The sequence below is a fragment of the Salmo salar genome, chromosome ssa03 (assembly GCF_905237065.1).
Source record: "Salmo salar chromosome ssa03, Ssal_v3.1, whole genome shotgun sequence".
Classification (NCBI taxonomy): Eukaryota; Metazoa; Chordata; class Actinopteri; order Salmoniformes; family Salmonidae; genus Salmo; species Salmo salar.
In genome coordinates this window covers 63,316,389-63,340,833 of record NC_059444.1, presented here as the reverse complement: position 1 = coordinate 63,340,833, position 24,445 = coordinate 63,316,389, and the positions used below count along the sequence as shown (strand labels likewise).

At 39.2% G+C, this 24,445-nt stretch overlaps 1 protein-coding gene across 1 annotated transcript; it reads right to left on the bottom strand.

The window, feature by feature from the left end:
* Nucleotides 1-1,042: 1,042 nt before the first annotated feature.
* Nucleotides 1,043-24,211, bottom strand: LOC106601102 (interleukin-21 receptor). The gene is made up of 17 exons (XM_045715071.1): nucleotides 23,987-24,211; nucleotides 23,549-23,668; nucleotides 23,203-23,311; nucleotides 22,806-22,993; nucleotides 22,305-22,441; nucleotides 22,025-22,196; nucleotides 21,793-21,874; nucleotides 21,044-21,137; nucleotides 4,016-6,233; nucleotides 3,819-3,906; nucleotides 3,568-3,700; nucleotides 3,212-3,396; nucleotides 2,948-3,096; nucleotides 2,691-2,862; nucleotides 2,395-2,491; nucleotides 2,200-2,281; nucleotides 1,043-2,094 (listed from the first exon to the last, which is right to left on the bottom strand). The coding sequence occupies exons 2-9, from the start codon at nucleotides 23,649-23,651 to the stop codon at nucleotides 5,532-5,534; spliced, it is 1,587 nt and encodes a 528-aa protein (XP_045571027.1). The 5' UTR covers nucleotides 23,652-23,668; nucleotides 23,987-24,211; the 3' UTR covers nucleotides 1,043-2,094; nucleotides 2,200-2,281; nucleotides 2,395-2,491; nucleotides 2,691-2,862; nucleotides 2,948-3,096; nucleotides 3,212-3,396; nucleotides 3,568-3,700; nucleotides 3,819-3,906; nucleotides 4,016-5,531.
* Nucleotides 24,212-24,445: the final 234 nt, after the last annotated feature.

Genomic DNA, 24,445 nt, shown 5'->3' with positions numbered 1-24,445 from the left:
CCAGTTGGGGAACCCTGGCCTACATCCTCTGCCAAGAGGTCTGACCTTTATGGCACAGGTCAGTGGTAATACCGTAGCAGATAACCAAAACCAACATCATTGCTATGTTAAATGAACAATCCTTCTAGATGTAACATTACAGTAATGTAAAGAGATGGCTGCAGAAGCATAGGCCTAGCCAGATTTAGCCGACTAAACACAACGATTTACGATAGATTTGAGCTCCGACTAGCGTTAGCGTGGGCAGACTGCAGCTCCGACGTCACATAAAATAACGTTTTTATAAAAAAAAAACGACGGATTTCAGCACCCAAAGAATATCCCGCATTTACACAGGACAATGTCATTTGTAAATGCGGACTATTCTTTGGGTGCTGAAATCCGTAGTATTTAAAAATACATTTAAAAAATGACCTCGGAACTCCAGTCCGCCCACACTAGACGTTGCTCAACTCCATCATCGTTGAGTTTAGTCGGCTAATGCTGCCACAGTTTGAAAAGTGTTGGTTGGTCAATCAATTTCTCAAATTTGAGAAGACATCTGCACACACGGATGTGCTAAGGTAGCAATATAGCGAACGTTAGCCAGTACCAGTACTAGCTGCTGACTGTTAGACCCAACACCGAACATGAAAGTGAATCTTACCCGCACACGCTAAACTGCCTAGCTAACGTTAGTAGTTTAAGGTCACTATTGCCTGACTTTCACCATTCCCACAACCAACTGACAGTTAATGTAACACAGACAGATACTCACTATCTGGCCAGTGGTTGCTTGCTGACATGGATGGAAGTCCTCAAGCAAGATAGCTACATACTGGGTTCGTTTCTCGAAACGTGACGTCAAATCACAACAAAACATTTTACTCTCGTTCATTTGTAGCACGCGCGTATGTTTTGAAATTGCACCAAGAATGAAAGATGAAGCAAGTTGAAGACAATTGGTTGGCTATACATATATATTGTTGCAATTGTCTTTACTGATAACTATAGCTACTCATCTACTTTTTTGCGAAATAGAAAACGATAAATATAAACCATACCAATGTATTATTTTATTTACAATAGCGAACAAGTATGTAATACAAGACAAATTAAAGGACATAGTAATTACAGGATTATCAAACTACTTTCAAAATATTACATATATCTGAAATTGTCATCCAAGAAACTGCACCTCGCCAATTTCTCCTCTAAGTGTTGAGTCGCAGCATCCTCTGGTGGTTAACTCACATACTGAAGGATCAATGGCTGTAGTGCCATTAATGCAGACAAATTATGAAATGAACTGGTCCAAAGTAGCAATTTAAGCTATCACACAATTGATACAGTAATTCAAAAATGTACATTATTTCAAACGGACAAAACACATTTCATTACAGTATAGTATACACAATTCTACTTCAGAATTACAAATAAGAAACTGCAAATGATCATAAGTCAACATTATGTCATTTAGGAAATTGTAAAGACTATGACACCCCTTGCTCAGTACATTTTCAAAACCCAAGAGGTAGGCCGTCTGTGTCCTATTGGCATATGATGTAACATTTGGTAACTTCACTCAGTGGCACAGGTTTCCTTCTTGCCTGGTCCCTCTATGCAATAACTCTTCAAGGGATGAGTAGAGACCTCTTTGGGCACAACGGTGGGGATAAAACCTTTAGAGGTTTCGTGTAGGATACAGTAATCAGTACAGATGCATTCTGGCTCACTAGATACAGGACTATTAGGCAAGCTGCTGTCAGGGCTGAGTGTTAAGTCCTCGCATCCAGAGTCCCCCTCACAGGCGACCGAAGGGTCCTGAGAGAAAGAGGTGACCATCCCTCCAAACTGGAGCTCTAGGGGAGAGCAGGGCAGCTGGGTGTAAGGAATGTCCCCAGGACCATTTCCATTTGGACTGTGACTGCAGACCCAGTCCATCACTGAGGGACCAACATAGGGAGTGTGAACTTGTGCTAGGGGATATGGTGTTGTAGCTGAACAGTCCTGGTCCTCTGCTATAGGTTTGGCCTCAATAATCAAAGTATCGATGGTCAGGAGCTCTTCTGTTTTGTATGTTTGTATCAGATTGCACTCTGACTCAAGCCAGTCCTATAGAGAAAAAATGATAAAGATATAAACTGTATCCCAGGGACCATTTTGAAGATGTTATGAGGACCACTTTGGGAAAATAATAAATTAATTAGTAGACTTTACCTGGAAATGTTTGTTATCTTTGTAGAGAGGTTTGAAAAAAGGGGCTGGGCTTGGCACATCATAGAAAGCTTTTATCTTCATTCTATGACACAAATGATTGTAAATTATTCGTGTTTGTGTGCTTCCAAATCAGCCTCGCTCTCTCATGACACGATTTTTAAGTATTTGTATGGGTTTCTGAAGAAGACCAGTTACCTTGTAGTGGGGTTGTAAAATACAAACAACAGAACTCCAGCAATCACACAAACTGGAAATACAAACTTGCTGAGGACAAGGACTATAGTTGGTTCTGCTGAAGGAGAAAATGAGTATATGCATCAATGGCAGTGTTTAGACAAGCAGCCCAATTCTGATATTTTTTCCACTAATTGGTCTGTCTAAACGCAGCCTAAATGGTTTGCCATAGCATATTTTGGGACAATAACAAAGAGGCGATAGGTAAGAGTGGTATATGATTTAACTAGTTTGTCTCCAAAGCAGATCTCTCTCACCTTCCTTTGCATCAGTCCTCAATTGTACCAATGCACTCCACGGACTCCACTGTCCTTTATATCCAGAGGACTTATATAGCTCGGATCTCACTTTCAGAACATATGTGGTATCTGGCTCAAGTCTAGATCCATCAATTAAAATAGATTTGTTTTGAGGGGACACACAAAACACCTGAGAAAAAAATCCAGGAAACAATTTAGCAAACAACCATTGACTTTAACAATTGAAGCATGAATTTTATTAAGATTCACTTCACCTCGCCCTTATCGCCATGGTATTTGTAGAAGCAGAGTTGGTAATGGAACTCTGTTATATATGGATGGTGTTCATATCCACTTTGCCAAGTGCATTTGTAACCCTCTGAAGTCCACTGGACAGCAAGATGACTTGGAGCTGTTGGCTGAACTGATGACAGAGAGTTAGTCATTACACATATTTGTCAGCTATAGAAAAACATATTTTGCACAATCATAATTATTTCATGAATTGCAAATCAATATAATCTTCACAGGGTACTTACTATTTTTGAATGGTTCAAAGCCTGTCAAGTTTGATTGGCAGTCAATGTTATAACAAAGATGTACATTGAAACAGTCCATGTCATTAAATGAAGAGCCGTGATACGTTACATTCTTATCAAAATCGGCCACAAATGTGCAACCATAACTGTCCCCCATCTCCACCAGTGGACATTTGAATGTAATCCTGTGGAAAAATGTTAATACGTTTTGTGATTCAAATGATATTAGAAATGATTTATCCTCAGCATATTTTTTTTCATTTAATGTTGTGTATTCATCTCTCCACTTCATGCAATGGACAGAACCAAGAGATTTATAACATAAGAATCCATCATCAGCACACAATAAGGCTCACCCAGCTTCATCAGACCAGGTGAAATTCAACCAGTAGTGGGTGTTGTTGACACCTGCAGGCTTGTCAGTGATGCTCAAAGTACAGGTAATTGTAAACCAATAATCAGATACACAGGTGAGTCGATCTGGCAGTTCTGTGAAGAAACACACCCTTCTATCACAACCAATGTCACCTATGTTATGATCTTTTACTCCTGGACATGAATCTGAACATGAACAAAAAGGCCAGTACAATAGAATATTGTACAGTACCTCCAGAAGAACAGCACACTGATAGTTGGATGATGTTCCAAACTGCACAAAGTGCCAGTAGAAGCTTCATCTTAGCATGAGTGAAGGGCTAAACCAGGAAAAACATGTATAAGTCATGTATAATGTGCAAATTATGCATTTTATCGTAATGTGGAAAGTACACAATGGAAAACATTTCTGAGAAAGGTCCATACTACCTTGTGCATGGGTCTTGTGGATAGGGCATCTCTCAGAGAGAATGAATGAGTGAAGTCAAGCATCATAACACTATAATAACATGAGAGGAAGTCAGGTCCTGTTATCATATGAAAGCTGTTCACTTCTCCACGCCTTCTTCATGCCTCTCTGTGACAGAGTTGATTGCTATCTAATTGCTCAAATTAACCCATTGTAATATTTTTTATGAACATATGTCTAATATTTTCTATTTCACATTACACACTTGCGATAAAAAAGGTGATATGTTGGTGTATAAGTCATATTTAAGCATCATGAATATAATGAACTAAGCTATAGTTTATTATAATATTCCTGAAATTCATATAAAAATATGTTTTATCATACTCTTCAGTGCAGTCAAATCAATCTGTTTCATACTTCTCAAAGATTGTTAACGGAAACTAGACAGTGGTTTAACTCATTGTAATAACAGTGCAACGGCAATATCTAGATTATAGAATTCGATACCTAGTGGCGAGTCAATTTATCAGATGTAGCCTACCGCTGCCAACCTTTTAGTTCACAGTCACAAGTAGCTATAATTTCTTATAAGTAAATGACAATGGTGAAGAGAACTGCATTAAAGCAGACCTAAATCTGTGTTCTGATGCATTTATGCATCGTACAGAAAAAGGAGACTAATATCTGAATGTTGGAATGCTCCCATAACTTAATAATATTGTTTTGACCCCTATGGGTCTTTATCATGCATATTAGAATTTTTTTTTACTTTAAATGGGCAATCATTAGTTGAAACAATAACAAAGTGGCCACCAGCCTCTGTTTTGGTAATACCTGAGGGATGGGCCTGGAGAAATGTAACCACTCATAAATTCATAGACAGCGCTATTGATGCAAGGAATGACCATCCAATATATCAACATTTTACGGTTTTTGTTTCCACTTACAATGTTTACAAACATTGGAGTAAAACAAGCTTATATTTTCTCTTCTGATTGGGTATGACAGTTGAATTAAGCTCATGTAGCATTTAAAAGTTATATTCTTCAAGAATAAATGAGTTTATATAATACATTTATAAGTAAAAAAAAATGGATGTAGCAACTGTGGATTGTCCCTTTAAAGATTTTAACAAGCGATTGAAAATGAATGCAAACTCAATTGGATCCACTGTCACAAACATAAGAAACATTAGATGACAAACATGATATAAAAACAATACCCTTTCCACATGGAAATTGCATGAGAAATGAAGCCGTAAAAAATTATTAATTACATGAAGGCCAAAAATCTAGGTCTGGGAAGGCCAAAATGACTAATCTACATCTATTTACATAACGCAACATGACAACTATTGTCAAACAATATTATTGTATTACTACGACAAACAATTTTTATGTTGGGAAGAAATTATTCGTACTTCACTTTTAAAAAAAAACATGACAATATGAACAATATACCTATGCCAGGGAAAGTAAGGAATTTTACAAATATGCTGAAGCACTGTCAATGACACAGGAGATGAGGGAGAACTCACATCGTCCTGTTCTGTCCTGAGTTGGTTGAGTCCTCTTGCATAGTGTTACCCGTCACCCACTGTTTGACATATTCAGAAGGGGAACTGCCTACCCCACTCAGTAAAGCAGAGTCTATCTGCTTCTCAGACTTAAAGTTAGAGTTCACAGGACTGCTACAGTCAGACTCAACAAAGACTCCACTGTCAATGGTGTCCACACTGTCCAGATCCAGCACCATAGGAGGGTAGCCGTCCTCTGAGTCCAATGAAATCTGCTCTGGTTGATGGTTGCGGGCCTGTAGCTGGAGCTGCCACTTCATAGCAGGCAGGCCCGTTGATGCCCGTCTTCCACTCTGCCCAGATAACCCTCCTTCCTCTTCTGCCCCAGCACCAAGAGGGCCCTCCGCCTCAGTGTCGATACCTCCTCTGCTGCCTCCAGTATATTGGGAGAAGCTTTCCCCACCTTGGCTGCACTTGTATGTCACCCAAGAACTCCCTGACAAAGCTCCTTCCTCCCCAGACACCATCACAGTATCGATGGAGATGTGTCCAGCGGAGTGACAGGTGCCCTGGTCCCCACTGCTGCTGCTGCTGTCTTCCTCCACACTCAGCCTGGACAGCCTGAGGATGTCTAGCTGCTTCTCAGTCATCCTCTGTGTAGGTGGGTTTTTCTCCAAGGGATCCAGCTCACTGAGGACGAAGACAGGTCCAACCCATTTCTGCAAAATATAATGATAAAATGGATGATTAAGGAGCAATAGGTACACTTGAGGTAAAAGGTAGGCCCGCCCGGTCCAGTAACAAAGCCTTGACCCTATAGGCTCATACAGCATATATATATATATATATATATATATATATATATATACAGCATGCCATTTAGCAGCGACTTAGTCATGCATGCTTACATTTTTCACGTATTGGTGGTCCCGGGAACCGAACCCACTACCCTAGCGTTGCAAGCGCCATGCTCCATCAACTGAGCTACACTTGAATGCAAAAGGTTGAACGAGAGCTTATCACTGTTATTGGTAGCAGGTCATGGTAACCTCGGTTGTCAATATGAAGATCAATCACAGAAAGAATTACCTTTTTTCTTTTTTAACATTTAGAAATGTTTATGAAACTGGTGGCAGTTATTTTGTACAACTCTGAACCCTTCTAGAGCAAGATGTTGCCCACAGATATGCATGGACAAGCTTTTTCACCAGAATACCTTATCTGGGTGAAGAACAATTCAGCAGAATCTAATCAGTTTTTCATCTGAAAAGACAGCAGTAAGTGGCCATACTGCAGCACTAACAGCTGTCAGAGAGCTAAAGAGAGAGTCCATTTAAAAACCTCTACCTGACTGTGCTTATCATATATTGACAAAATGCTTTCTTTATATAATGTAATTTGCTGTGAGGTTATTTTTATACTATATGATCAGGGACTTTATGTGCGTTCATCACTGACATTGAGCTTATGCTATAAAACACCATAGTTAGTACAGCTATGTCATGCTCCTCAACTATAACCAAACCCTGTGGACATCCTCATGACTATGAACTTCTCACAGAACATCTCTACAGTTCAGAGAAATGTATACTGCTTAGTGAAAGGGCAACATAGAGTAAGTACATCCTTTATAAAAACTGATTAGTTTAGGTTTACATTAGCTTGAGCAGGAATACGATCAAATGTGTCTCGTGTGGCAGAGAAGTGAAGATACCCATCTACAGTTTTTGTAGTGCGTGCAAGATCAGTGTCTTATATCTGTGGGCTGCTGCAAGAGGATGTTTTCACATGTTCCAGTAACTCTGGTTTATCTTTCATTAGCTTTTTTCTGCCTACTAAATCTTTAGAAATTATGTGACTGTCATGGACATGGCCATAATTACATATGAGGACACCGAAGCAAATTCAGGGGGTAGCCCCAACTGGGACTCAAACCCAGGTCCAGCGACTGTCAAGCCAACACCTTAACTAATACACCAAGAGGTCCAAACCTCTTGATGAGGTTGCTAGGTGTTGGGTTAAGGTCACTACATTACCAATTACCTTCAGGAGAGTGTGTCTCCACGCATCTCAATACCAAATTCCTCACGTGTACACTGCTTTCTGATGGTCGCCCTTGCTCCATCCCACTTCTGACACCAATGTAGCAAATTTGGGGGTGTAGCCCCATCGGGGACTCAAACATAGGTCCAGCGACTGTCAAGTCAACACCTTAACCATTACCATTTGGGCTCCCGAGTGGTGCAGTGGTCAATGGCACTGCATCTCAGTGCTAGAGACGTCACTACAGACACTGGTTAGATTCCAGGCTGTATCACAACCGGCCATGATTGGGAGTCCCATAGGGCAGTGCACAATTGGCCTAGTGTCGTCCGGGTTAGGGTTTGGCCAGGGTAGGCTGTCATTGTAAATAAGAATTTGTTTTTAACTGACTTGTCTAGTTAAATAAAAAAAGAATATGCCAAGAGGTCCAAACCTTTTGGCTAGGTTTTGGGTTAAGGTTGCTACAATATAGTTTGTACTCAACAAAGAAACTCAATTATGAGTCTAAATATATCTAAATATTGCTCCCAGCGTTAATATAAGCTTAATTGATAGAGAAGGGCGATTGCAACACAAGGGTTATGGGTTTGATTCCCACGGGGGACCAATGCGGAGGAAAAAATGTATGAAATTGTATGCACTCACTACTGTAAATCGCTATGGATAAGGGCGTCTGCTAAATGACAGAAATGAAGACGATTATATTCTTGATCTGGCCGAGTTCTAATCGCGCCTGACCCTTTGCCAACGAATAGTGATCAGTGGTCTGTTATTTATGTTCACCTTCGTCCCCCGGATTTTCCTTTTTAGTTGCACATTCACCACTCTCTTATTAAACGGTTAACTCTACCTTCTCGCGAACAGGCCGGGGCCGTGAAACGAGCTACCCAAGCTCGGAGTCGTCTCAGTTGAGTAGGCAAAACTGGAGATGCTGCTCTGCTTCTGACAGTGTTTGCGAGATGCCGGACAAAAGGCGAGTTTGAAACCGACTCCTGCGGTGTCTACAGACATCCCCCAAACAAACAAAAACCGACTCTCGGAGAATGAGAGCACAACTGCTAAATAGTCAGTCAGTCAGGTGGCTAGCTGCCGGTAGAGACTTCTATTGCAGTTACTTTGAAGGGTCCATGCTATTCGGAATCCTTGGGACGTCCCTAACGCATTATAGTTGAAATGTAAAATAGTTACGGTAAGGTTAACTAGTAGAAATAGGAGGAAGGGAAGCGCTACTAAGGTACACAATAGTGCATTTTAGTAGACAGAAGGTGCTCTTTGGTAAAAGGGGTGAATTGTTCATCAAAAAGAAAGGAGGACCAAGGCACTCTTCATATAATTAATTAAAATGACTTTATTTGTATGGCATGTTCAATAGAAACAAAGTTTTAAAAATATGACGCATTTCGGCTGCATGGCCATCGTCAGGGAGTACAAAGAAATAATACAATGTCCTCTTTTGAACAGCTTTTCCAATTAGCCCTAATTTGAAGAGGGGGTGGTTACAAAATTGATTGGACACACCTAGTAAGCAATACTATACACATTAAAAAGTGAAATACTGTAGCTATGTTATCATAAAAATACAACTCCAAGCAAGAAGTATCAGAACACTTAGAAAGGTAGTTGTTGTTCATGTTTTGCTGTGTTCTAGTGTACTATGGAATATATTGCTTTCTTATTCTTGACACTTCTCCCAGTCATATTTAAGGTTAGAACTACCTTTCTAAGTGTTCTGATACTTCTAGCTGTATTTTTATGATAACATAGCTACAGTATTTCACTTTTTAATGTGTATAGTATTGCTTACTATGTGTGTCCAATCAATTTTGTAACCACCCCCTCTTCAAATTAGGGCTAATTGGAAAATCTGTTCAAAAGAGGACATTGTATTATTTCTTTGTACTCCCTGAGGATGGCCATGCAGCCGAAATGCGTCATATTTTTAAAACTTTGTTTCTATTGAACATGCCATACAAATAAAGTCATTTTAATTAATTATATGAAGAGTGCCTTGGTTCTCCTTTCTTTTTTTGTTCAAATATTTTTTTATTGAACACACACAAGAATGGTGTATAGGTATAAAAGACAAGTATACAAATCTTATTTAAACATAAAAGAGAAGACACGAACAACAAGACCCAGAGTTCTGGGTACAAAACAAGACATACAGAACAAGGACAGGTAGAAAGAAAGAGCTTAGATGTCCCCCCCCCCCCACTTATTCCCCCCTTATTCCCCCCTATTCCCCTCCCGACTGTTTGGGTGGCGGGGCCAGCACACGCTGCCCAAAGGTAGATTAAAATATTACAATTGAGAGTGCGTTAAAAAGTACAAATTCACAGCGCCGACTGGTCCAAGTAAGAGAGGAAAGGCTGCCAGATTTGATCAAATGCTGCTAATTTATTGTTCAGAATATATCTAATTCTTTCTAAGTGTGCAGTGTTTGCCAATTCGCTGAGCCATAATTTGGTAGAAGGCGCTTCCCTCCTTTTCCAAAACAACAAGATTATTTTTTTCCCCGAAATGAGACTGTAAGAGATGAGTTGTTTTGGGGGGTTGGTTAATCCGTTTAGGTAATCAGACACTCCCAGGATTATCAGAAGCGGGTCTGGGTCTATTGAAGTCTCCAGAACTTCAGAGAGGATCCTAAAAATTCCACACCAATAACCATACAAGTTAGAGCATAGGGCAAAGCAGTGGAGTAGTGTACCCTGGCAGCCTGACATTTATCACACATGGGGGATGTATCAGGAAATATCCTATGCAGTTTGGTTTTGGAATAGTGTAATCTGTGTAATACCTTGAATTGTATGAGACGATGTCTGGAGTTAATGGAGCAGGTGTGTATATACTCCAAGCTATCTTCCCAGTCTGCCACCGAAATGTCAGTCCCTAGTTCTTCCTCCCATTTTGCCTTAATGGCATCTGTAGAAGGTGTGCTAACAGATTGAAAAGCGTCATATAGACGAGATATCAGTTTGTCTGAGGTGGGGCATATTTTTATGCATACGTCAAACATGGAAGGTTTAGCATTCCCAAATGTTGGGAGGAGTTTTCTAACATAGTCTCTAATTTGTAGGTATCTGAAAAAGTTACTTCTGGGAAGATTATAAGTTTCCCTCAGCAACTCAAAGGAAGCAAAGGTCCCTTCTATATCTAAATTCCCTATGGTACTTATCCCCAACTCTCCCCATCGCTCAAAGGTGTTATCAAGGTTAGAGGGGGCAAAGGAGGGATTCCTGGCAACAGGGAGCATGAATGATATTGGTCTAAGCTCAAAGTGGACTTTAATTTGCTTACAGATTCGGACTATGCTATGTATAATAGGATTGTTAAGATAAAGTGACATCTCCAGATTGACAGGCGACAAAATCACAGCGCCAATAGAGAAGGGGTGACACTCCTCGCGCTCCATACTAAGCCAGCAAAAACGTAACAGCGCGGAGGTTGGCGGCCCAATAGTAAAATATAAAATTTGGGAGAGACAATCCTCCTTCCATCTTGGATTTACAGAGGTGTTTTATAATCCCAGATGAAAGGATTGATAATTGAGTCCAGTTGTTTATGAAAGGACTTAGGTATGAATACTGGGATGTTCTGGTATAGGTAGAGCAGTTGTGGGAGGAAGACCATTTTAATGGCATTAATTCTTCCGAGCATAGAAATTGGGAGAGTTCTCCAAAATTGTATGTTTGCCTTGAGTTTTTGCATCAGAGAGGGGAAATTCTCTTTAAATAGTAAGGAGTATTGTTTGGTAACTACAATTCCTAGGTAGGTACATTTTTCTGAAGATAACTTAACTGGAAGATGTTCTAGCCAGGAGGTGTTTTGCAACCATATGGGCATTTGTTCACTCTTGTTCCAATTTATTCTGTATCCCGAGAAGGTACCAAACAAATTAATCACATCAAGAATAGCTGGAATACTAGCTTGGGGTTCTGTTACATAGAGGAGAATGTCATCTGTGTATAGGGAAATCTTATTTAGAGTATCTTTAGTACTACAGCCGTGTATTGCTGCATGAGATCTGATCGCCTGTCACGTTCGTTGGAATGATCGGACCAAGGCACAGCGTGAGTAGCGTTCCACATCTTTATTAATAAAGTGAAACTTTGCAAAATACAAAACAAACAAAGAATGAATAAACAAACAGTGACTACAGAGATGCTACGTGCACTAACTCAAAACAATATCCCATAAACACAGGTGGGAAAAACAGCTACTTAAATATGATCCCCAATTAGAGACAATGATTACCAGCTGCCTCTAATTGGGAATCATACAAATCACCAACATAGAAAATCAAACCTAGAACCCCACATAGAAATAAATAAACTAGATCAACCCCCCAGTCACGCCCTGACCTACTCTACCATAGAAAAAAAGAGCTCTCTATGGTTAGGACGTGACATCGCCTGAGCGAGAGGTTCAATAATTAGGGCGAAGAGCATAGGCGACAGCACACAGCCCTGCCTTGTCCCTCTGTAAAGGTTAAATCTGGCCGACAATGATTGGTTAGTGAGTATTCTCGTACAGGGATTCCTGTATAAAAGCTGGTGTCACGCCCTGACCTGAGAGAGCCTTTTTATGTCTCTATTTAGGTTTGGTCAGGGTGTGATTTGGGTGGGCAATCTATGTCCTTTTTTCTATGTTTTTGTATTTCTTTGTTTTGGCCTGGTATGGCGCTCAATCAGGGACAGCTGTACATCGTTGTCGCTGATTGGGAGCCATACTTAGGCAGCCTGTTTTGTGTGTGTGTGTGTGTGTGTGTGTGTGTGTGTGTGTGTGTGTGTGTGTGTGTGTGTGTGTGTGTGTGTGTGTGTGTGTGTGTGTGTGTGTGTGTGTGTGTGTGTGTGTGTGTGTGTGTGTGTGTGTGTGTGTGTGTGTGTGTGTGTGTGTGTGTGTCACTCACTCACTCACTCACTCACTCACTCACCGGGCAGAACTGGTGGCTTTCTTGTTTGTCTTAAAGTGTTTCATTAAATATAATTATGACTACTTACCATGCTGCATCTTGGTCCCCTCTTCCAGACGATCGTTACAGCTGGATCCAATTTATGAACCCATCTCCAATATTACATTTCTGTAGGAACTTGAATAGATATGGTCCTCCTTTCTTTTTAGTTACGGTAAGATTTGGGTAGGGGTTAGGGTGGATAGCACTAACCAACGTTGAAGTGCTCTGGCTAGTATTATTTAGTCAGATAGAAGGATGAAGTAAGAAGCTAACGTTAAACGGAGCCTACCGCAGCAGGAGCAACCTATAGGCTACTAAGTTATCATAATAATTTTGCTTTACAGAGAGTTTGCTACTGAGACGTTGGTGTGGTGATCGAGGCTGAGGCAGGCTGCAATGCATGCAGGAGGAAGCAGAGGAGAGAGATGAAGCTAGCAGATAGAGGTTAGTACAGTGGTTCCCAAGGGTGGGGTCTCTGCCCCATATTTGTACTAGTCTTATCTTCTTCTTAAGTTCCTACCTTGTTTGATATGTTTCAATATGAACATCTCGACATGGCCTACATTAATTTAAAATGCAATTAAAATGCAAACAATAGTTATAAAAATGGCATACTTTTTTGTTTATATCAGTGAATGTTCATCTTATCCATTACCCACTTTTTTGTACCACTACATCACTGATATTAATACAGAATCATAAGTAATATTCTAATAATTAATGTGAATGTGATATGATTCTGTGTGCAGTGGTGGAAAAACTACCCAATTGTAATACTCGAGTAAAAGTAAAGAAACCTTAATAGCAAATGACTCAAGTGAAAGTCACCCAGTAAAATACTACTTGAATAAAAGTCTAAAAGTATTTGGTTTTACATATACTTAAGTATCAAAAATACATGTAATTTCTCAAATAAGTATCAGAAGTAAGTATAAATCATTTAAAATTACTTATTTTACACAAACCAGAAGGCACAATTTTCTGATTTTTAAATGTATTTTTGGATAGCCAGAGGCACACTCCAACACTCAGACATAATTTACAAATGAAGTATGTGTGTTTAGTGAGTCCACCAGATCAGAGGCAGCAGGGATGACCAGGGATGTTCTCTTGATAAGTGTGTGAATTGGACCATTTTGCTGTCCTGCTAAGCTTACAAAATGTAACAAGTACTTTTGGATGTCAGGGAAAATATCTGGAGTAAAAAGTACATTATTTTCTTTCGGAATGTAGTGGAGTAAAAATAAAAGTTGTCAAAAATATAAATAGTAAAGTACAGATAAATGACGACTTAAGTAGTACTTTAAAGTATTTGTACTTCAGTACTTTACACCACTGTCTGTGTGCTCCAGTTGGATGTCTGTTTGTGCGGAGCTTGATTCGTAATGCCTAGGAATACAAAGGTGAACACTATCCACTGAGTGTACAAAACATTTGGAACACCTGCTCTTTCCATGACAGACTGACCAGGTGAAAGCTATGATCCCTTATTGATGTCACCTGTGGAATCCACTTCAATCAGTGTAGGTGAAAGAAGCCTCGTGACAATTGAGACTTGGATTCTGTATGTGTGCCATTCAGAGGGTGAATGGGCAAGACAAAATATTTAGGTGCCTTTGAACGGGGTATGGTAGTAGGTGCCATGCGCACTGGTTTGAGTATGTCAAGAACTGCAACGCTGCTGGGTTTTTCACAGTCAACAGTTTCCTGTGTGTATCAAGAATGGTCCACCACTCAACGGACATCCAGCCAATATGACACAAGTCTGTGTAGCATTGGATTGCATTTGACACCTTGTAGTCCCGACAAATTGAGGCTGTTCTGGGGACAAAAGGGGGTGCAACTCAATATTAGGAAGGTGTTCCTAATGTTTCACAAACTCAGTGTATGTAATTTGAGGAAAGCGATATCTAAAGTATGTAAAGAGTTGATGATTTAATGATTGTATCATTACAAATGACTGAACAATCGCTGATGCTACGTGTCAGTGAGAATAATTTCTCATATTTTCCACCTTTCAGGGGTATAACATTACAACTGTATTGCTAAAAGGCTATCTGTTTGTAGATCGATTGAGGTGAATGAACCTACAGCAGCCAAGGTGATAATGGCTGGGGCCATTTTTGCATATTTTTGCTGTTCTCCGAATAGCATTTGAAAGTTTAATTGTATAGAAATGCAGGAAATAAGCTTCAACTTCAAAAAAATGTATCTGACCCCAATTTAACTCAAACCTAGTTACGACCCTGGTCATGGACACATCTTGGAGTCTTTTTCTGAGATTTTTCTAAAGATAATTTCAAAGGACAGCTTGCAAGATTGTCATTTAGCTACTGGTGTTTTGCCAGACTCTCTGCAGCCACAGAGGAAGTAAAATATTTTAGCGCTCTTTTCAAATACTTGCATTTTCACAATTTTATGTGAAAAGATTATTTACATCTACCCATAAATGATTTATCATCTATTTGTTTTGTGTGTGCGTGCAATAGTTATACTCTGGATGATATGAAAAGGGATCTTTTGGACTGATGTCAGAACAAGTCCACATTGTTCCCCACCAAGCCCAGCCCAGTACAAATTGATAATGGCATTCTGAATAGGCACTTGTTTTGACACCATGGGTTGTTCACTGACATCAGACATAGAATCTGTCTCTCTACACATATTCTTTCAATGTTGGCCTATCTCAAAATATTTAATTTTTATGCAAGGCTTTAATTTTCCCATGGACATCACTTCCCCCTACTGGATATTGCTGTAGTTGAGAAACCAGCAGGGGCCTCATTTTTCAAAGGTGCGTATGCACACAAAAAGAAGAGTCTTGCGTGCGCCACAATAAAAATAGTCTAATGTTAAAACAGATGCATTTGCCGTCGGCAAGGAGATAGTCTACATGCTGCTATGTTTCTTTGACTTTTATTATATGGGCTTGAATCATAATCGTATTTGGAGGTGGGAGTGGGAGGAGGGGGTGGTTTTTGGAGGCCCACTTATTTTTTGTTTTCTTTTCCTGTACATTCTGAATGTATTATTACTTAAACTGTAATTTGATACAAATTATGTTTTTTGTTTTTTTTCCGGAGTGGCAGTCCACAGGTACAACACAAAAATATGTGTGAAATATGATATGAACAGAATATTAAATTATATGACTTTGAATATTGTACCTGTAGCTCCACCCCAATGGGGAAAAAAAAGACAACAAAATGAAAAGTGGTCAAAAAACAAAAAACAAAAAGAGTAGACCTGGTTTGAATGAACGTTGAGGCTTGGGCACTGGGGGAGACCTGTTTTATGAGTGTGCCCATGGATTTACTTAGTTTTATGAGTAATGGGGTGTAGGGATACACAAGGCTCATACAGCTAATGGGTCTGGATGGATGTTTATTTGCCTATTCAAATCCTTTCTGGCAGCAAGTTTGTGGTAGGAATAAAAGTGAATGGGGTTTGGGCACATGTGTTATACATCTGTATTATGAGTTGATCTATGAAATTATTAGCGGAATACTTGGGGAATACAGGCCTAGGCAAGGTGGTGAACAGGGCTGAGATAAGCAAGTAACAGGGATGAGGTATTTTGGCAAAGGAACTGTGGTCTAGGGGTAAGAAATAGGGCTTATAGGGCTAGGATACAGGTGCATCAGGACTTAATTGTATCAATATTAAGGTATTGGCATGTGGGTCTTAGGGTAAGGACACTGGGGTAACAGGGCCGGGGTGTGTGTGTGACAGGTTAAAGGAAATACTCATAGCCTGTTATACATTAAAAAGTATTAGGAAGTTCATAGTATGTGAGGATCTTAAAACATCTAAGGTTAAAAAGATCATGCATTCTGTATTAGTTGATAGAGATTGATAACATTCATAATTGTGTTAAAGTTAAAATCCATCAAGCGTACAAAGGGTAAGAATTGTAAAAGGAATGTGTAAACGTTATATTGATTACTTTATTTTGTGGTGTCTAATTGAAGGGGAAAAGTGTTAATCTGTGATCTACTAAATGCTCTTTAATCTATGAGCCTGAGATCGATTGCTCTGGTCTCCACCCAAGTTCGCGGGGAAATCGCGGTCTTTTCCTTATTGCAGTAAAAGTTCTCAGTGAGGAAACAATACCGTATCACTCTCGTGATTATTTCTCCCCTTTTGTAATTGGGTGTAGGATTAGTGGGTTGAGGTACATAGATATCGGGGCTGAGCAATAGGGGTTAATGGGGGTTAATGTCTGTTAATTTTATTATAGGCATAGCACTGTATGTTTCCAATAAAACATACTTTTTCACATAGTGCCTTCAGAAAGTATTCATAGCCCTTGATTTATTCTACATTTTGTTGTTACAGCCTGAATTCAAAATGGATAAAATAAATGTTTTACTCACCCATCTACACATAATGCCTCATAATGACAAAGTGAAAACACATTTTCATACATTTTTGATAAAAAATGTAAATTAAATACATATCTAATTTACACTCCTGAGTCAATACTGTAATCGCCACCAAAGGTGCTTCTATCATCAGGGGCCTCATTTATCAACTGTGCATTCATGATCAACTGTGTGATTGTAGCTGTGAGTATTTCTGGGTAAGTCTCTAAGATCTTTCCTCACCTGGATTGTGCAACATCTTCCCATTATTATTTTCAAAATTCTTTAAGCTCTGTCAAATTGGATATTGGTCATTGCTAGACAACCATTTTCAGGTCTTGCCATAGATTTTCAAGTAGATTTAAGTCACAATTTTAACTTGGCCACTCAGGAACATTCATTGCCTTCTTGGTAGGCAACTCCAGTGTAGATTTAGCCTTGTGTTTTAGGCCTTCCCTGTGGCTCAGTTGGTAGAGCATGGTGTTTGCAACGCCAGCATGGTGTGTGCAACGCCAGGGTTGTGGGTTCGATTCCCACGGGGTGCCAGTACAAAAAAAAAAAATGTATGAAATGTATGCATTTCTGGATAAGAGCGTCTGCTAAATGACTAAAAGGTAAAAATTTAAAATCTAGGTTATTGTCCTGCTGACCAGTGAATTCATCTATCAGTGTCTGGTGGAAAGCAGGCTGAACCAGGTTTTCCTCTAAGATTTTGCCTGTGCTTAGCTCCATTCCGTTTATTTTTATCCTGAAAAACTCCCCCGTCCTTAACAATTACAAGCATACCCATAACATGATGCAGCCACCAAGATGCTTGAAAATTTGGAGAGTGGAACTATGTGTTGTATTGGATTTGCCCCAAACATAACACTTTTGTAATAAGGACAAAAAGTGAATTGCTTTGCCACATTTTTTGCAGTATTACTTTAGTACCTTGTTGCAAACAGGATGCATGTTTTGGAATATTGTTATTCTGTATAGGCTTCTTTCTTTTCACTTTGTCAATTAGGGTAGTATTGTGGAGTATACAATGTTGTTGATCCATCCTCAGTTTTGTCCTGTCACAGCCTTTAAACTCTGTAACTGTTTTAAAGTTACCATTGGCCTCATGGTGAAATCCCTGAGCTGTATCCTTCCTCTCCTGCAACTGAGTTAGGAAGGATACCTGTATATTTGTAGTGACTGGGTGTATTGATACACCATCCAAAGTGTAATTAATAACTTCATGCTCAGATGGATATTTAATGTCTGCTTTTTTTTAGACCAATATGTGCCCTTTGCAAGGCATTGGAAAACCTCCCTGGTCTTTGTGGTTGTATCTGTGTTTGAAATTCACTGCTCGACTGAGGGACCTTACAGATAATTATATGTGTGGGGTACAGAGACAATTGAAAATCATGTTAAACACTATTGAGTCCATGCAACTTATGTGACTTGTTAAGCACATCGTTACTCCTGAAGTTATTTAGGCTTGCCATAACAAGTAGGTTGAATACTTATTGACTAAAGACATTTTAGCTTTTTTTATGAAAAGAAAATCGAAAAACATAATTCCACTTTGACATTATGGGTTATTGTGTGTAGGCCAGTGAAGAAAAATCTCTCAATTGAATCTATTTTAAATTCTGACTAACACAACAAAATGTGGAAAAAGTCTAGGCCTGTGAATATTTTCTGAAGGCACTGTACTTTTCACAATACAATAATAATAATAAAAAAGCAATATGGATTGCACTAAGGGTTACTAATGGCATACAATTTGCATAGTGTCATGTCTGGGAAGTTAAAACATTCTGCCCACACCTCTACAGAAATGTGATCAAATGTGCTATTTAGCTTTCTTGTAGAAACGGACATGGCCCAGTTCCAACATTTCCAAATCATACAGCAAATTATGGTATTTTTGTTATCATAAAAAGTAAATGGAGGGCTTTTTCCAGGTGGGATTGTAGCGCTCGTTCCCATGTTCACAAATATAAACTCAGCAAAAAAAGAAGGGTCCTGAAAAAGGGACGTTGTCTTTCAAAGATAATTTCTAAAAATCCAAATAACTTCACAGATCTTCTTGGTAAAGGGTTTAAGCACTGTTTCCCATGCTTGTTCAATGAACCATAAACAATTAATGAACATGCACCTGTGGAACGGTCGTTAAGACACTAACAGCTTACAGACGGTAGGCAATTAAGGTCACAGTTATGAAAACTTAGGACCCTAAAGAGGCCTTTCTACTGACTCTGTAAAACACCTAAAGAAAGATGTCCAGGATCCCTGCTCATCTGCGTGAACGTGCCTTAGGCATGCTGCAAGGAGGCATTAGGACTGCAGATGTGGCCAGGACAATAAATTACAATGCCCGTACTGTTGTTGCATATAAAAGGATGTACATGATGGTGTAGTGCACATAAAAATAAGTTAAAAAGTTTCCATCATACTTTTAACTCATGGTTCTCACAAAATAATTTGCGTGATAATTTGTGTCAGGTAGCCGAGCGGTTAAGAGCGTTGGGCTAGTAACCGAAAAGTCGCTGGTTCAAATCCCCCAAATCTACTACTTGAAAAATCGGTCGATGTACCCTTGAGCAACGCACTTAATCATCATTATTGCTCATGTAAATCACTCTGGATAAGAGTGTCTGCTAAATGACAAAAATGTAAATATAGTGTGCCCTCTCTGGTATTGACACGTGCGATCTAGCCCAGGGGTTCCCAAACGTTTTCACTCAGTGCCCCACCCCATCCAACATTGGGGAACATCCCGCGCCCCCCACGTCTATTTCTTTGTGCAGAAGCCCTGTTCATGACACAAACTCTTCACACCAGTCATTATTTCCTGAAATTCTAAACATTTTGTCATGGGTTGAAGAGAGCATTTAGCTGTTTTAAAGCTAATTTTCTTGCAATTCTATACATTTTGCCATGTCTAATGTGTATGCATGTGATATTTGAGTGACTAGAACATTACTACAAAATACATGGGCTAAAACACCTAGCAAAAAAACGTTAGCTGACATGGGCTAATTGATATGGACATTTATAACAAGTTACGAAATAGCTCCCTAAGGTATGCAATGACTGACATGACAAGAGGAAAGCTGATGATGCACTACCCATTTCGAAATGATTCCTTGTGCATTCTACTATTGCAGCTTTCAAGAGTAAATTGAAAGCCGGACTGAGTATCCCCACAGTTGGGATCTACTCACTGCTCTAGCCAGCGCACGTATAGCCTACATGATGAGATTATATGGACAAAAGAGCGAGATTATTAAACAATTGCACTTTCACCACCCTGTGAAGTTAATCATAATGTATTTAATCTGTAGTTTAATAAACTAAACTGCATGCTTTCCCATCAAGTCATAGTAGGAGGAACGCACAACATGTCATCGTGTGACTCCAAGTTTACTTCGAAATGATGGCTATTATATCAATATTTGCACATAAAAGCGTTTCCAATGACATTTCTCGCATAATTCATTTTACCGACACAAACATATCTCACCTTGTCTATGATATTTTGTTTCGTCGACATTTGGAAAGTTTACCATTTCCATCAGGCCTGTCATTACATTTTTATCTGACGTACTTTACTCATAAAAACGTTGGATACAAACCTGGTTTATCAGATGAAAACATCATGACTGGTTGTATTCATGCCGAATTAAAAGGCAATATATTTTACATTTAAAAATGACATGTTTTTACTATTCACTAAGCATGACCTTCATAAGAGTGTCAATTGTTTTGTAAATAATACATAAAAAAGGCAAATCTGAAAAGATAAGTGGTTACCTTTCTGGAATATTTATAAAATACTCCTCTAAAGGGAAAATATTTAAATATAACCCTAGCAAACATCTTAGTTTAGATTTCTACCTGTGGTGTTTTCCATTGGGGGATGGGGGGTGAACTGCTCTGATGTAGTACAAAAGCTCAATGTCTACTGAGCATCTACCCACATATGAGTTGAAAACAAGCCCTTGAAGCCCCTGCAGACTGAGTCATTATAATGCCCCCCTCATATGTGTAGTCATTGTGGGATTTGATTATGGGAAAATCTCATTGTTGGCCATGCTGAAGTTCCCCCTATAGGCAACACCTGCTGGAGGGGTTTAGAACAAGTCCCACAGACACAATGAGTTATTTTTTGTTTTGCCTGTATTTTTACCTTAAAATCCCCTCCATATGTGTGGTAGAGAGGCTTGAAAAAGTCCTCTGGGCTTGGGGAATAGTTAATCAAGTGTAGTCTCTTCAGCCACAATCTGCAGGGAAAAGATGTAGAGGCAAAGTGACAAACAGGTTGTTTTCACAAAGGAAATGATATGTGAATGTAATCTATGTGAAAGTGACATAAGCAGAACTATTCAGGTCTTCACAAATACTCTCACTTTTCATTTCTGGGAGGATGGAATTTCCCTATGCAGGTGTTATAATGTTTTATAGGGTAAGTGGTATAATAATAATGTAGAAGCAAACCTAACCACCATGCTATCATTGGTTAGGTTTGGTATAATAATAATGTAGAAGCAGCTCTGACTTCCTGTGCCTTCTCACCCCTATATCTACATTGTGTATTTGCAAGTAAAGAGCATCAGCTGTGGTTTCTGTGTATGTGGGAGGTTATGCCAGGAAAGTGTATTGTGTATTCACGCTTTCTGTAAAAAACACCAAGAGGCTGAACATTTCTAGCCTGGTCGCAGATCAATTTGTGCTTTAGCCAACTGTTGTGTTTGTTCAAGGCATCCGACGAAAGTCAGAGAAGTTGGATGTAGCACATATGATGGTGACCAGGCTAGAACATTTCATTTATTGGCAGACCTGAAGAAATTGAGGATACAAGTTGGTGTCTGATCAAAAATGCTTAGCAAACATTAACAGTTACTGTTACCTGAATGATCATAAATAAGGAATACTCACATTTTAAAGAGGTAGCACAGGATCAAACAGGGGAGAATGGTCAGTAAAACGGGCCACTGACACCATAACTTAGCATCCCCTTCTGTAAAAATACACATAGTGTATAGAAAGAGAACATTTTTACTCCATTTCATACATTACTTTAACATGAAAAATTAAGTCCCAATCCAATATATCCAGGAAAAGCATGTAACGCAGATCAGTTAAATCTAAACTTGCTGCATTGATGTACCTGTAGTCCTCCATTCTACGGTGGAGCTCCATTCACTCCAGGGACCTTGGTAGTTACACACAGGGTTCACTGAGGCCTGGACATTTGCCACATACTCTGTTCCTGGTTGCAGTTGAAGGCTGTTTAGCACTAGGTACCTCTGGTCCTCTCTTACAGGGTAATAGACTGGATCCTGTAGGTCAAAAGAAAAAATTATATTTAACAGTTTGGGGGACCTGGTATTTCACGTACTGTAATATTTGATTGGAAACATGTTCCATAGTAAATATATTTGTTTTACCTTTAAATAGTTATTATTTGTTGTAATCCGCACCCTGTACATGAAGCATAGGTAAATGTTTTCATCCATCTGCCAAGTGATGTTGTAGCTATCAATGTTCTCTGTCACTTGTACATTGACTGGATGCTGCGGCTTCACTATGGAAGAAAAGGCAGAGAAGCTTGGGTTGGAACCATTATATGAAAAAGGCATGGATTCAAGTGCACAAAGCTCAATCATTTGTACCATATTAGCTTTCAAATGCGGGGAATACATAAGAACCCAGGACACTCACTCCACATCACACAATAATCCTCATTGTAAAGACTGTTCAACACTATCATTTCAAAGCTGTGCAAATTTCAAAACTGCTGATAAGAATGTCACAGCAGATTGGCTGATAAGATGACCTTACTGCTAATGATAGGCACTTCTTATTCATGCCATATCTTGTCACTGAATCAGAGGCAATGTTCAGGGGAAAGTACAAACCATCCTAAGACATAGGTCTACTCCACTTACCTAATTTATACAATTTCCAGACAGTTGAGTCATCCGTTTTCATTGTGTCTTCTTTTCCTGTGTGCTTTACTCTTGCAGTGCAAGTAGTGTCACTGGATATTAACATGAAAAAACCTTCTGGTTGTATTATACACCAGCTTTGTGAGGGTGTTATTTCACAGCTATCATTCACTTGGTCTTCAAAATCTCTGAAAAGAGAGAAGAGTGATTATAATATTCAAATATAGCTTTTGTAAACAAAAATCAAAGTAAATATGAAAAGGTTTATGTAACATTCAGATGTTTTTCTTAAAGTTATGTTTAAACTTTACAGTACATAAATATGTATACATGTGATCTCTTAAATCTATCTGCGCAAGGCCAGAAACACACACCAGTGAAAGAGAACAGTGTGTACCTGCACTCTGCCTCGAGGAGAATGGGAGATGAGGGCACTGTGCCTGAGCAGGAACAGTTCAGGGATGTATTGTAGTCTGTGGTGCAGGTGACATTGCAGGAACATGCAACTGTAAATGCAGGAAAAAAGGATGATGTGGTCAGTGTGATGCCAGTGCCATGGTACCCAGACTCATAGTCTATATAAGGCTCTGCTGGTACCCTGATGTGGTAAAACATTTCCTGCTAATCTAACCAATTACTTCTCATAGGAGATAACTATCTAGATATGTGTTTGAGAAAATGCATAACTTGAAAAACAATACGATATATAGCACATATAATAGATGAGAAAAAGCTAAACGTACCATATTGAATCAGGTAACACAACACCAGTGAGCTGATTAGCTGCTGTTTTACAGCCATGAGGACAACAATAGACAGTCTGTTATGCTCATTAACTGAGATCATCAATGGCACCTAAAAGACTGAAAAACAATAAATCACAAATGTCCTTGTATTGTTCATTACTTGAAGTAAAATAACCATTACTGGAAGTGTATGAAACAAATATATATTATTGTATTGGAGTCAAGAAGAAGGAAAAAATGTAATTCAAGACTATCACTTTCATGTCAAGCAAAGTTTAAGTCCAGAAATGTAAGCAACAAATGCATTTACAAAAACACCAAACCCCACACAAAGAAATCTAACAATGGTAGACAACGCTAACAATATAATAAAGATATTGTACTTCAATGTTATTCATGTTATTCAGAAAAATACTATTCAGATAGTATTCTTACCTTATTGGTTCTGATAGATTCTGCTAACCATGCCACATGGCATCATCGTTCGATTAGTTCTAAAACCAAATGAATTCATTAATCTCTGTCACAGACTGTGTGATCAAGTTCAGTGCAGAATGACGTATCTGACATGTTGAAAGTTATCTGCTGCAGTGTCACTGAGGATGTGGCTGTTTTGTGGCTACCCTGTGAGCATTGTAGAAGGTCCCCTTCCAATCCTTGCATCTGTTTCGCAACATAATCCATCTGTGAGAACAAAGTTTGAGACGTACACTATATATACAAAAGTATTTGGACACCCCTTCAAATGAGTGGATTTGGTTATTTCAGCCACACCTATTGCTGACAGGTGTATAAAATCGAGCACACAGCCATGCAATCTCTATGGACAAATATTGGCAGTAGAATGGCTCGTACTGAAGAGCTCAGTGACTTTCAACGTGGCACTGTCATAGG